Genomic DNA, 14,256 nt, shown 5'->3' with positions numbered 1-14,256 from the left:
GGCAACTGTTGATGCATGCCTACTGCATACATAACGGGATGAGGGTTGCTTTATTGGTCACTACTCACAATTTCTTTTTGTTTCATAGACCTATGTATACAGAGGTTTATGGTTTCGGGTATGCGCGAAAATTGGCAAAATAAATTGGCAAACAGCTCCAAAACGTTTAAATTTTGCAGCCCGTGTGACAAGTTTCATCCCAGAATACCTTAGGTCTGGTCACCAAGTCAAGTTGCCCTGCTTCTAAAAAATTGTGGTCCTTTAACCGTATAATTTATTTCCTAGAAGTTCGAAATTTTGTGTAGAGCAATTGCAGGACTGCGTGGGTCGGAGCCGGAGTCGGTCGGAGTTGACAGTTAGTTCTGGCCAGAGTCAGAGCTAGAGTCGCTGAAATCGTTTCAGGACCTTGACTTTTAAGTCGGAGTCAGCATTTTCTGGCTTTGAAATCATGCTCTTGTAGCTGGTAAGTTGAAATATATGAAGCCATTTTTTGGCCAGTCGTATACGGCACACGTGGAATTCATGGTTGACGATATAAAAAGAATATTTTCCCATAGGCTTATCATTACGACGTAATGACCTCTCTGACCTCAGGTCAGTGACATAAAAATGAACTATATGTTATACAACTCGGTAAGCTTAGCACCTCCTGAAAGTTTGAAGGAAATCAGTCTAAAACTGTGAGTTGGACTGGTGCATAAATAAAATTGGAATTTGACCATCACTTTGTACCGGTTTCTCTCACCTGGTGACCTGATCACCCGAACCTGAAATTTTTAGGTGATATGTAAAAAGGTTGCCCCATAGGCTGTGTCAAATTTGGCGGCGCTGCGCGCCGCCGTTTTTACGCTATCTTCGAAAAACCTTAGTGGGGAAAAATGCATATTGATATGAGAGAAGGATTATTACCTCTTATTATTTTCGATTTTGTTTAAAAAAATGCTTCAGTCTGGTGCCTCACTTGCGGATCCGGGGGGCGGGGGAATTTGCGGTGGATCTTCCCCGCAACGCCATAAATTGAAATGGACCAAAATTTGCGATATTTCGACCAAAAAGCGAAAACTTAACAACTTTTATTTTTAAAGTTTGTTTAAACTGCATAGCAGCGCACTGCGTAAGGAGTCGAAATCCGATTTTTTTTTAATTTTGAGAAACGTTTTTTGACTTTGTGGTTTGTCCTCTTCCCCCTCCGCAGCGTCCAAGACCACCTCTCTGGATCCGCCAGTGCGGTGCCTCATAGTAAGATGTGCACCTGTGCAGTGTGCTTTCTACGATTTGGTACCGGGCTGGTACCGGGTCTGATTAGAAAACCGTCAGCTTTAATCTTTCCTAATTTCCGTACTTTTCTAAATAATGTAGCTTGCTATCGAACAAGTTTGCTGTCAAAATACATGGATAAGTTGGTAGAGCATTTTTCATCATCATCGCTTGAAAGGAATGAAAGTAATCGATTCATTCGTTTGAAGTACTTTTTCTAGCAGCACTATAAGTTGTGCAGTCAAATACTGCGCGATAGTTGCGGACGTGAACCATAACAAAAAAGTGTTCTTTTGGAGACGAGAAGGAAATCGCGGTTTCCAAACGTTCGATGTCCAGCGTGGTGAAGAATGCTAGTGGTTGTTCCCTAGCAGCAGCAAACGCTAAAATGAACACTTGCCTTGAAAGATTCCGTAGATTCCTATGTGAACGTGTTGAACAATGGCATTGGCAGGGGGGCGACACGGCTTTTCGCGCAATGTATTCATTTATGGGCCGCGCGGGGCCTCGCGATGACGCGGCTGGAGGCAACTGCTCAGCGCGCTAGGATACTTCTGGCGGGGCCGGGCGCTGAACGGTGTGCAATGAATGGGTTATGGTCGGGCAGACAGAGATGAGGCATTGAATTTGAATTGACATCAGCAATCGGGTGGGGAAGGAGAACGTTTCTAATCGAGCTTGGAATGGGGAAAGCCGAAATTATCACGATCGGCTCATAGCTCCGACAGGGCCGGGTGCTGTACCATGTGTAGTATATTTAGGCGGGCAGACAGAGATGAGTTATTGGATTTAAATTCACCTTACCATCGGTTTCTGGTGAGGTTTGAAGACGTCTTTAATCAAGCTCGGAGTGGGGCAACGGCCTGGCGGATCCAGGGGAAGGCATTTGGGGCAAATGTCTTCCCCAACAACCAGGGCAGCGCCCGAAATCGATTTTCGAGAATAAATGAAAACTTCACAACTTTTCTGAGGAAATGTTGGTTAATCACACCGCACAGCAGTGCGCAAGGAATCGAAATCCGAGTTTTTTTTTAAATTAATTCCGAGAAACCTTTTTGGGGTATAAAGCCCCCGCAGTGTCCAATACCGTTTCTTGGATCCGCCAGTTGTGATTAACCCTATTCCTGGCGGGGGGGGGGTCTCAGGAGCCCCCCCCCTGAGGTTTTTTGGTTATTTCTCCCAAACGCGTTGAGCTAGGAAGCTCAAATTTTCTGACTTTTCCTAAAAGGCTTCTACGCAACATGTCTGAAAATTTTGAGTTGATCTGACCTCAGGTCAGGTCACCAGAGGCGGTTTGGTGACCCTACCTCAGAAAAGTTTGCAATCACGCCAGAGCTAGAGTTTTTGACCGATCAATTTCTTCTCTTCAGGCTTTAGTTAGGGTACCAGTATGTGCAATTTGTATATCTCGGAATTTTGATATCGGTGACCTAAGGTCAGGTCAGTTTCGCGACCTCCCCATTATAAGTCAATGGGGGAAAAATCAACTCCCTGTTTTTACCACTAAAACGGGTCGGAATGGCCCCATATACCATACATGACTTCATATACGATCAACCTTCACCACCTTGAGGTCTGTTTTGCTGTTGGGCAGCTGTGAGGTCATGTGACGTCATCAAAGGTCACCAAAGGTTTTTGGCCAATAACTCCGTACAGGAACAAGATACAGACGCGTGGATGGTCTCATTGTGTTCAGCTCGTCAAGACGCATCGATTGATATACATGATGACCTCGAGGTCACGTGACCTGAGGTCAACCTTTGACCTTGACCTTTCGAGGTCAACATATATATCATTCGATGCGGATTGACGAGAGGATCACGATGATGCCCTTCGTTTGTTCCTATCTTGACTAATTCGAAAGTTATTCGAGAAAAACTCTCTCCATATCTAGCGCCGCCATTTTGACTTTTTCGACCCCTGTGACGTCATCTTTGACCTGACCTGAAAATGACCTTTCTAAAAATTGTAGACCTTGTCCATGCGTATCCGATGCCGTTTACCGCTTGTCGCTATCTTGCTTTGTTCTCGAGATCTCAGGGGGGGGGGGGCCGAATCGGCCCCCCCCGCCAGTTTCTTGTCCCGGCGGAGCCCGCCAGGAATAGGGTTAAGTCACGGTCGATACCGAGCTTCGGCGGGACCAGGCGCTGTACACGTTGTTCTTTGAATGAAGAGGTGGACAGACACCTAGCCCCACATCCTACTGCTAATTGCTATGCCCGTGCTTCTGTGGGTGAAGCACTAAAGCATCACGGAATCCCAGAGGACCTGCGAGTCGACGAGGTGGCCGCTTTGGCCGCCGGGTACTGCAGCTCCCTGGAGTTGCCTGGGACCGATGGCAAAACAACAGCTCCGGCGGTGCCCCTATGGGCCGTAGTAATTAGTGAATTCCCGTAATGTAGAGATCCTCAATGATCTCCATTACCATTGTATATTCCTAAACAATATGACAGACCAATTATGCTTGCCTACGTTCAGGCATTACCTCTGATGGTCATACGCCCAGTACAACATGTGTTGTCTGTCAAACAACAATCGACGACGGATCCCTTCTCATCATCTCTTAAGCCATCGGTTGTCCATTCACCCACCCAGTTTCCCTAAAAATAGACGGTCAGATTCGGCCTGGGTCCTTACGACCCCTCTAAATTCGCCAGAGACGGGATCGGATCGCCGTTATTGCACCCGTCTTAGTGTCTTTAGTACTATGACAGCTTCGACCACGGACGTCGGACGGGGTGATCGTTCCACGAATGTACTTCATTTTAAACCTCGGTGCCTAGGATGCACCGAGGTTTAAAAGGATGCAGTCTGTAGATCAATCAACAAACAATGGTGGTATGCAACCACTTTAAAATATCTCCCTGGCTCCCGCAACGTTCCAACGCCCCTCCGTTATGCATTCGCCCTGTGTGTCCGCCGAGCCGGCTTGCCTCCAATGACGTCATCGGCCGGCCGGCGGCGTTCAAGGTCAAACGGCTGGTGTCCTTACCTGGAGTTCTATAGCCTTGGGCATTGGTGTATGTTTAGGTTGCGTTTGGGAACCATATTGCACATTTATTTTTGAATCATAATGCTAATGCTCTCTTTAAAGTGGATGTAATTTTGAAGCTTCATTTTAAAGCTGTATTTGGTCTTGTACTTAATGAAGAAGACATTGAAGAATGTTTGTCTGAATATCAGGTAGGTACCTACTTGATCATTTGATTTCATGACACACTTTACTTTGTTTTAGGTTATTGTTATAGGGGAAGGTGGGCATAGTTTGGACACCTTTTCTGTAGAGGCTGTTTGCTCAGTAACTTTTCAGGTTTGGTGAACTGCAAATAGTGCCCCTGTTGGTCCCATGTGTATCCTTCATAATTAGCAGGAAATAAAGGAGTTCAAGTTGGCTTGAAATGTGAAAGTTCAAGTAGGAGATGCGTAAATTTTGGGTCAGGTGTCCAAAAACACCCCACACACAAGGAGAGGGCTCCCCACTGTCTGAAGCTGCCCCATCATCTGCCTGACTTCAACCCACCCGTGGTGGTGGGTTGAAACCCAAACAGTCGCTATGGGTGCAAAATGACCTTGTAGTCGGCGTGCCCTTAAGCCCCAATAAACAAACAAACAGCCAAACAGTCGCAGTCTAAGAGATACTGAATACTATGATCACATGTTTAATATTACATCACGTTTTTCAAAAAGGAAAACAATGCACCTCGTGTTCAAGCGCCCTTGGAACCTGGCCGCTGTATGGGGTCAAGTGTTGGCCTACTGAGCGTGACAAAACACCCCGCTGCTGCTGCTGCTATCTTGAATTTTTACTTGCCTTGACTATCCTGCTGTCCGAAACATACCCAGTCCCACTCTCTCCTAGCGCATGCTGTCCTCTTTTTCATTGGATTTAGATTAAACTTGTTAAACTCATGTTGGCTTCCATGTCATTCAATATGCTGAATATGTGTACTGCCTTTTACTGAAAAAGAGTTGGTAAATGTATCATGGAAATTGGAATTCATAGTGTTTATTTTTAAACTTATAATACATTGGCTTATGCCTTCTTAAATCTACTGAATGGGTGAAAGTTGCCTTTTGTATCCTGGGCTCAAATAGTTTGTGATAGGTACCTATTTTATGAGTAGAAATACCAAAACCTAATCTAACCTGATGTATTAACCAGGTAGTTATAGCCACAAACTGCATAGGTAAATGTTGTGGTCTTGTGTCAAAGTTTCTTAAATCATCCCTTTGTACCAAAATTTCTTTGTTGACCCATGTGCTGAATACATTCATCTGTGCCTTGGTTCTTTTAGTGGAAGTGTTTTTGCTCATTAACTGCGAGTGTGTTCTCACTTCTAGTTAGTTTATCTGATGTGGTAGGACAGCAGCCCTGGCCTGTCTTATTGCAAATTTCTGACCAATTGTGCAAAAGAATCTGGATAAGATGGAGCTGACCTTGATTGACTCATGAAATAATTTTTAGCATCCCGCAGAAGGCTTTTAGTCAGATCAGTGTGGGAACACTAGATAATCTAATGGGATGCCTATGTGGGATGCCTGATCACATCAGGGAGTGTGTCAGACTCTAGCATGAATGCATGAATATATAAATCAAGTACTTTACATTTTGTGCTGCATTCAATCAGAGTTAATTACAAATTGGTGTGATGTGAAGAGTGACATCTTTTTATGCCTACCTGGCTTTTAAATCTAGGTATCCCATGTTTACAGATGTAAGCTGATATAGACAAGATGTCATCTGAAGATTCAGATGAGTTCCCAGGCAGGCTGCTCCACCAGGTAAGCTTCTATGAATATACCTACTCTGCCAAGCAGCTGGAAGCCTAGTAGTCTGGTTGTGTCATTCTCTACATTACTCTTGCCATTCTACTATTGAAGTTCCATAGTTTTTCATACTCATGAATTCAGCTGATTCAGCTTTTATCATGCCTGTCAATGATTTGATATGCCCAACCAGTCCATCTTTGACATCATTTCATTCACAGCATGGCAAATCACCATACCAAAATGCTGGCTGGCGGCTACCAGCCAGCAGCGGCATCCCATGTATATGCACTCTAGCCTCGTTTCCTCCGCCACCTGTCCGCAGGCGGCGCTGTGGGACAATGCCGAGCTTCTGGAGGACCTCCTAGCCAGCGAGGAGATCGCGCACATTGGCTCACGCGACTCGTGGGGCCGCACGCCTCTGCACGCGGCCGCCACCACCTACAGTTCGCGGTGTCTGCGGGTGCTGCTTCAGTCGGGCGGTGAGCGGGCCATTCAGACCTTTTTACGGGATATATAACTTTATTCATCAGCATATCATAACGTGACACGTTCACGGCGACACTCGATGCTACGCTTCATCTCCCTGGACATGAAACGATCGTGGAGGGGCGATTCAGCCTGGAGGAATCCTCCAGCCTCCAGCCCGGGGCCACCCGGCGGCCATTGGCTGGAGGGATGGGGCAGATTACCTACTTACATATATGCCTAATAGAAATGCTTTCTGTATGAAACAAGACGACCATTTTTTTCAATATTTACCGAAATAAACTCTTCCGTGTTGACATTGTTCGACTCTACTGCGGACATTGTGTTGATGTTCGGGAAGTTTGTTTCTGTACTGCTCACGCGGTCTAACACACGGCCCTAAAGCAATCATTCATGGTTTCAACCCTCCGGTGCAGTCTGCATGTGGCACGTTCATGCATGTCCAGCCTGTCCAGTTGCCGCCGGCCGGTGCCGGACGTATCGACCCGCCCCCGCCCCCGTCCCCGCCGCCCCCGCCGCCGCCGCCGCCGCCACCGCCACCGCCTCCACCGCCGCGATACAGTGTGCGCGGGCTATCGCCACACCTTCCCAGCACGACGTAATATCGAGGTTATTGTCTGGCGAACCCCGCCCGTTCGATCGCAGATGTATGTTAGACGTGGTTCCGGCTTATTCATCATAATATGAATGGATGAGTGTTGTGTATGTGCTTACGCATAGCTATATGCCATATGATCTGTATATCCTCAATCCCCTCCTACGGTTATTTGTTTTTTAGACAAACTGCTTTTGTTCGAGTTTTTGAATTGTTGCTGGTTTTGAATGACAGTGTAATACGGGACCCGAATTAAACCAGCCAGGTCATTGGCCTGACCTGACTTAACTGACTTGTCACCTGACTGTCCTTCAGCGACCTGACGCTGCCGGACGCGACCTGACCTTGGGTTTCGTTTGTTCCAGCGGACCCGGATGTTCCCTGCGGACCACGGGGAGAGTACAGGGTGAGTGAGACGGAGAGAGAGAAATCTAAGGCGGAGTTTGTGAGTTACACGGAGAGAGAACGCAGGGTGGGGATCGTGAGCTCAGTGAATCAGATCCGGGAGTGGATGAAGGAACTAACCGACCGGAATAATAACTTCCTTTCGTCATGTCGTCCGTGTTTAATTGTCAAAACTACAGAAGCGTGGCCCGGCCCCCGGGCCTGTCTTCAGATCGCCAGAGTAGTGTATCCGGAATGACCTGATAAAAATCAGCGACGTATTTTCAGCTGTGACATCGGCGGCATTGCATTACGTTACCGACGTTTTCGCTAAGTTGTAGCCTTATCGAAAGATAATTAATAGCTCAATTTGTTTATAATGGAAATGAAGTTCCTTAATACCAAACCGAATCCGACTGTCACGGGGTGACAAGGCCGCGTTTTTCAGCAAGCATAGTCTGGTTCCATTGCTGATTGCTGACCCCTATATTCCTTACTGAGTCAGGCGAATGAATGACACCGATTTTGTCTGAGCTATGAAACCCCCAATTCATGAAGCCAGTACAATTATTTAACCCTGTATCAACTCATTGGGTCTTGATGCCATACGAATGTCCTGGCGGCGCCTAGAAGTTGTTTGCTGGTCGCTGTTATAAGGTTGTGGACTGTGGTTGTGGCCTTGGTTGTAGCGGCCTGACTGCTGCGCTGTCCAGCCCGTAGAGAAAGGCGCGCTTCCAGCCGTGTTTATTGACACGAATCGAGCCTGGTCGTGTGGTCTAGCTGACGTCACCTAAAACCACAAACCACCAGTATCTCCATTCTCCACCACCCAGCGGCCGCTGACTGCAGCTCAGCCTCCGCCCGCCGCCGCCAGGTGTCAGTAGTGTGCCGTGTGTTCCACAGACTGCGCTGCACCTCGCCGCCGAGCACGGCCACCTGGATAATGTGCGCCTGCTGCTGGAGAGCGGCGCCGACCTGCTGCTCAAGGACCACTGCGGCCTGACGGCCATGGACCTGGCCGAGCGGGGCGACCACACCGACTGTATGCAGCTGCTCCGCGAGACGGCAGGTCAGTCCCGTGGGACAGAGCCTGGGCGGACGCGGGGGGGGGGGGAGGCATGCTACCGACTGTATGCAGCTGCTGCGGGAGACGGCAGGTCAGTCCCGTGGGACAGAGCCTGGGCGGACGGGGGAGGGAACCATACCTGCTGTATGCAGCTGCTGCGAGAGACGGCAGGTCAGTCCCGTGAGACAGAATCGGAGCCTGGACGGACGGGGGGAGGGAACCACACCGACTGTATGCAGCTGCTGCGGGAGACGGCAGGTCAGTCCCGTGGGACAGAACAAGACGAACGAGGGGATGGGGAGACCACACTGACTCAATGCAGCTGCTGCTGCGGGAGACGGCAGGTCACTCCCGTGGGACAGAATCGGAGCCTGGGCGGACGGGGGGAGGGAACCACGCCTGCTGTGTGCAGCTGCTGCGGGAGACGGCAGGTCAGTCCCGTGGGACAGAACAAGACGAACGAGGGGATGGGGAGACAACACTGACTCAATGCAGCTGCTGCGAGAGACGGCAGGTCACTTTCAAACCCCGCAGTCCAGCACCCCTTAGGCCTCATACAGGTCAGGCTAACACCCCATAGTCACCACAGAGATACGAAGTTCTGTACAGCTCACACAGAGACCGACAGGTCGGTTCCACAGTCCATAGCTCACTGTTGGGACCGTCAGGTCAGTCTTACACGTCGAAATCGCATAAGAGATGAACCCTTGGTACAGGACCAGGCGCAGTGGGCTGATCATATCGACTTAATGAACCTTCTGCGCAAGATGTCAGGTCAGCCTTATGTAACAGGTCACATACGAGTACAGACCTCCCTGAGACGTAAGGAGCAGCCCAGGATTGTCAGATGGTAGACATGTTAACCTGAAACGCTAGACTTGTACGGACCGCTACAATAATGCAAATTCAGTACCACAGACCCCGGTTCACACAAGTTTCGTAAAGCGACAAATCAGTTCGATTAGTCTGGTCACATCCAAAACTCCCAAGACGGCGGGTCATTTTTTCACAATGCGCACACAGATCCGGGGGAGGGGGAGGACGCACACTGCACATTATCTTAGTGACATCCCACGCACGATCATACTCTTTTGTATCTTTTGTATGTTGATCATACTCCGATCCTCCTCCAACTAAAACACCACATTGTCTGGCCACAAGGCTAGTCCAACCTTATCAGCAACCTATGGCACTCCTCGCCTGGTGGTTGGAGGTTTGGAACTGCTGCCGACACTGTGGTTTCGTAGTCGACTCTTATTCCAGCCGAGAACCCTTTGTCTGGAGGCCGGACGCTTTGGGCAGCCTGCAGTCGACGGGCCGGGGATTTAGCAGATTAGTGGACGGCTGAGGTTGACAAATGTATATGACATGCATTTGAGGTTGACAATGTATGTATGAGGTTGACAATATGACATGCACATGATGCTCCTTTTGAGCCCGAAGATTGATGGGATTCAACAGCATCGGTGCTTAACTACCACAACATTGCCTTTAATGAGATTATGGGTGCAAAATGGGCAAAACGGTCAATGGATTTGTGCGCAGAGGTCAGACATACAAGTTCGAGACTTCCACAATCTCATTTTTGTGGTATGCGCTGTTCGCTGCGTTTATGGAGAGATTTAATGAGCTTTAAGTCGCGAAGCAGCAACTCCTGTCTGTTTGTGCAAGACACATAATCAATTTAGATGAATGGTATGTGTGACGACGGCATAGAAGTAATTCGTCATGTATCTGAGGCCTGTCACGCTGCCACGTTACTGTCAGATTTTAGCGTCAAGGATGTCACGTTAGGAAATGCTTCCCCGGTTATTGACACTCAGTGCCAGACTTATTTGGTCTGAAATCCACAATAATTTGTTACGTATTGCTGCACTGAGGGGGACTCATCCCTCCCTGAAATGACCTGTTCAGCCTAAACAAAGTCTTTCTCTGTGTTCGATGCACAGCTCCTACTTTTTCTCTGTGTTCCTACGTGTAATGGCGTGCGTGTTTGTGGCAGGGACCGCACAGAAGCCAGGTAACGTGAGTGAGCGGAGGGGCCGTGTCCAGTCGTGAGGGCACGTTAAACGTTCGGACAAAATTCTGCCATACAAATGGAATTGCGCGATCGGGTGGTGGGGTCAGGGTCAGCACAACAAGCTATGCTTAGTACGGGCTCTGATTCCTCAAATCCGCCCATTCAACCATTCGGACTAAATTTATAAAAAAAAAATTGCAAACAAAATCCTTTATCGTGTCTTGTCTGCATTTTCTGCAGTTTCGTGTCTATCTGGGACTTCGTGGCTGTCATGGTCAGTCTGCTGTTTGTAATGCCTGAATTGAATGCCTCAGAACTCCCAGTCGCAAAGGCTCGCAGCGAGGGGTCCTTACTTTCCTTTACAGTCTGGGATGGACTGTGTGCTGCTCGGTAAGACATTTCAGGTAGTGTTTAGTAAATACCTGTGGTTGGAGGCTGTGGTTGGTGATGGTGTCTTCTGTGGCTCCGTTTGATCAGTAATTGTGAATGGTGAGCGGTGACACTGGACCCGGCGACTTGTTCGTATCAGATGGTGGGAATGCCTTTAAAGCCGTTTGGAATCAAACAGCTGTTTTGGGCCGTGCCTTGATTGCGAGAAGATCATAGGTCAGACAGGCATCAGTTCCGGTAGATGTTTCCGTATGGTTAACAAATAGTTTAAAGGATGTCTCTAAGCGGTATGTCTGATTTTGTCACATGTTGCGTCATCTCCGTCTGGCACTTATCAAAATTATCGCTATCTCTTCCCATTCATATCTGTATATGCCTTCGATAAAAGCCCTGCTCTATCTTGCGTCTGTCCTGTCCTGTTATTTGTTCATCCGATCTTTCTTGGTGCTCCCTGTGGATGCCTTTTCTGTGTTCAAAACCAGTGTTACGCGAGAGCTGCTGCCTGCCACCGCCATCCGCTCGAAGTGCATTTCTCACTCATCGGGGACCGGCTATGGGTACAAGGTTGAGCCGGTCTCGCTCCGGCAGGCGTCCCTGTAAGTAAGCGTCCTGTAAGTAACGTCCTCTATGGTCTCTGTAAGCGTCAGCGCCCTGTAAAATCCACTCTTGGTGCTGTGTGTGTATCTGTGTTTTTGCAGTTTTAGTACCGATTTAGGACAGTCGTCCTTTGCCAGAGAATCAGATATCGTAATAAATTCACGAAACATTTTTCCTAGACAGTAGACATACCATCATTTCGTCGTTGAGCTAGTTTAATGTACCATTTGTTACCTCCATTTCATGCCTCGACGTGCGCTCTTTGTAAGTTGTGACGTGACGTAACTACTGTCCAACTGGTCTCTTATATAAGCTGCGTTTGAGTTATAGCAATGAATGAGGCATGCCACCGCTAATCACAGAGGATGCCTACCGCTACTTGCTCAGGCTAAACGCCATTCTTCGAAGTTGACCACTTCATTAAATTTTAACTATTTTATTGAGCAATGGCACAAGTCCTAATTTAGCGGCATCGCTGTAAACATTGTGTAATACACATCTTCCTATTTCCAGCTTGTATCCTAAATCTCTGCCTCTTTATCATACGAATAATGATGTGGGATACAGGGTACTGTTCACGTTACTCTTATTTCCATACAGCCATTATTCCTCTTCGTGTTATCGCTAACTCAACACGATTTTGTTTGACCTCAGTCATCTTACCTGTTAAAGACCGGCATCTCAACATAACCTCCATCACTTCTATGCATGTCTGGCCGCCATTCGGCGCCTCTCCGGGTGAGATCCAGTGTCCGGCCTTCGCTGGGCGGTGTGCCGCCCTGACCTTGGCGGGAGAGGAGGCCATCTCGTGGCCACCCGAAGTCGATCTCCACTTCCAGTCGCCGGCGCCTGACGACCAAACAGCCGTGCCGATCGCTCTTAGCTTCCAGATTTGGAAATAACTCGACAGGTATTGCAACGTGATGAAATGCGGCTGTTTTGGGTGGCGAGGACAAATCAACATAACATCTAAAGATCAACATTTCTCCATTTTTTATATCGCCGGCGTCGACTAAGCTCGCATTTCGCATGCGAAGGACGTCGTGCATTTTTTATGCTTTTTGTTGAGGTTGAACGAAGCGGCGTTTTGTCGGGATGTCCACGCTCGTGGTCGCAGTTCTTTGGCCGTTTTTGTCCGTCCTTTCCTCGACCCGGCAGTCCGTCTAGCGATCATCCGATTGGGTCCATTAGAAAGGACCGGAAAAGGCGGTCCTCACTCAGACACCCGGTGCTCGTCTGGATGTGGTAAGGGTCAGTGACCCTCACAGTGGCGGCTACTGTTCTTGGCTTGACGCACGCGTTGGAGAAGGCACTAAGCGCTGTGCAGTGTGCACTCAACTGTGTACTGTGCAGGTCTCCAGGCTCCCGTGATCTTCCCCTAGCAATCGATCGCTGTCTTTTCAGTTTCCAGCACTCGCTCAACATGTTGCAGATGGGCAATTAGCATAAGAATATTGCGCTGTTTCCTGCGTGTATCGTAACCAACTTTGGTAATTTTTCTTTGTCTAAGTTTTAAAATATTTCAGGGTATGGGGGCAAATATATATTATATAATGAAAACATGGAATAATTTTTCCATCATGCAAAATTCCAGTTGAATGAGTATAATTAACTTGCTATTCTGCAGCATAAAGTTACCGCTCAATTTCACCAGCATCGCCGGAAGCTACTCCGCAAGGTTATCTGGTCCGTTCATAACCTCTCCCCCGCCTCCACGCAATAAAGTGGGCCTCTAAAAACCCTCGCGTGGTTCACCGAGCGGCCACCAGGCGTGAAACTGTCGCTGGTGTCTCCGCCGGTGCGTTGCTGCGGTGGGAAGTCAGGTAGTCGCGTTCTTAGCTCGGTGGTGGCTCGCAGGTGATAGTCGGCCGCCGACAGTGGCGAGAGGAGTGACGTGTGGGCCGTCGTGTGACGATGGGCCGTGATGCAGTGACGCGGCGTGACGGGTGCTGTGACGGTGGGGTGAATTGAACGAGGCTGTGTGTTGGAGAGGTCTGAGGCCTGTTCCTTATTTGGTCTGTCTGCGCGAAGGACAGGCAGGTGCGAGTCCGTGTTTAGTGGCTAGGGCGGCTGGTACGCTCGGGTCGCTAGCAGCTGCGGACCAAAACAGGCACGTGCGAAGTGCCCCGTGGTGTGAGAGAATTATTGCTGGAGAGTGGTACCTTTTCGTGTGAACACCACACGGCGTATGAGTTGTGAGGCAGATAGCTCCATTGAGCCGGCGTGACGTCCCACACGTCTCGGCACGTGCGGCGCCCCGTTCGGTGGCGGTACCGCAGCCGTGCGCTCTCCGCCGGTCGCTGAGGACCCGGGTCCGCCTCTGAGTGCCGCCATGGTGGTGTCGTCGTTCGGAGAGATGGTGCAGGGACTGCGCCGCTCAGGCAGTCTGCGCTACTCGGTCCGACGCCGGCCGTCGCCCGTCCAGCCCGTCTGCCTCGGTGAGACTCAGCGCGTGCAACGAGCCCGGGTCCGTCTCGGAAAGCGTTTTATGTTTTAGACAGCATCGGCTTGTATTGAACCGTTGCTATGCCTTATTCTGTTGTTCTTTGCTCTTTTATATTCAGATTCTTATGACTCGTAAGCCACTAAAGGGCGAACATTTAATTTTAGAAAAGCATCCCGCGATAGGTATTACTTACCTATGAAGGTACCTTCCAAAATACCAGTTCCCTTCTGAATCTGACCTCACCT

General features: G+C 48.9%; 1 protein-coding gene across 1 annotated transcript; it reads left to right on the top strand.

Moving 5' to 3' along the window:
* Positions 1 to 1,683: 1,683 nt before the first annotated feature.
* LOC122376928 (ankyrin repeat and SOCS box protein 12-like) lies at positions 1,684 to 14,003 on the top strand (the record flags this gene model as incomplete). Its single annotated transcript, XM_043356913.1, has 6 exons — positions 1,684 to 1,701; positions 5,971 to 6,039; positions 6,350 to 6,506; positions 7,474 to 7,514; positions 8,396 to 8,561; positions 13,845 to 14,003. Coding segments are annotated over exons 2-6 (571 nt in total), but the record flags the coding sequence as incomplete, so codon positions are not given.
* Between the last annotated feature and the right edge of the window lie 253 nt (positions 14,004 to 14,256).

Source organism: Amphibalanus amphitrite, unplaced genomic scaffold, assembly GCF_019059575.1.
Source record: "Amphibalanus amphitrite isolate SeventyFive unplaced genomic scaffold, NRLGWU_Aamphi_draft 002405F_arrow, whole genome shotgun sequence".
Classification (NCBI taxonomy): Eukaryota; Metazoa; Arthropoda; class Thecostraca; order Balanomorpha; family Balanidae; genus Amphibalanus; species Amphibalanus amphitrite.
This window is presented reverse-complemented; position numbering and strand designations above follow the sequence as displayed.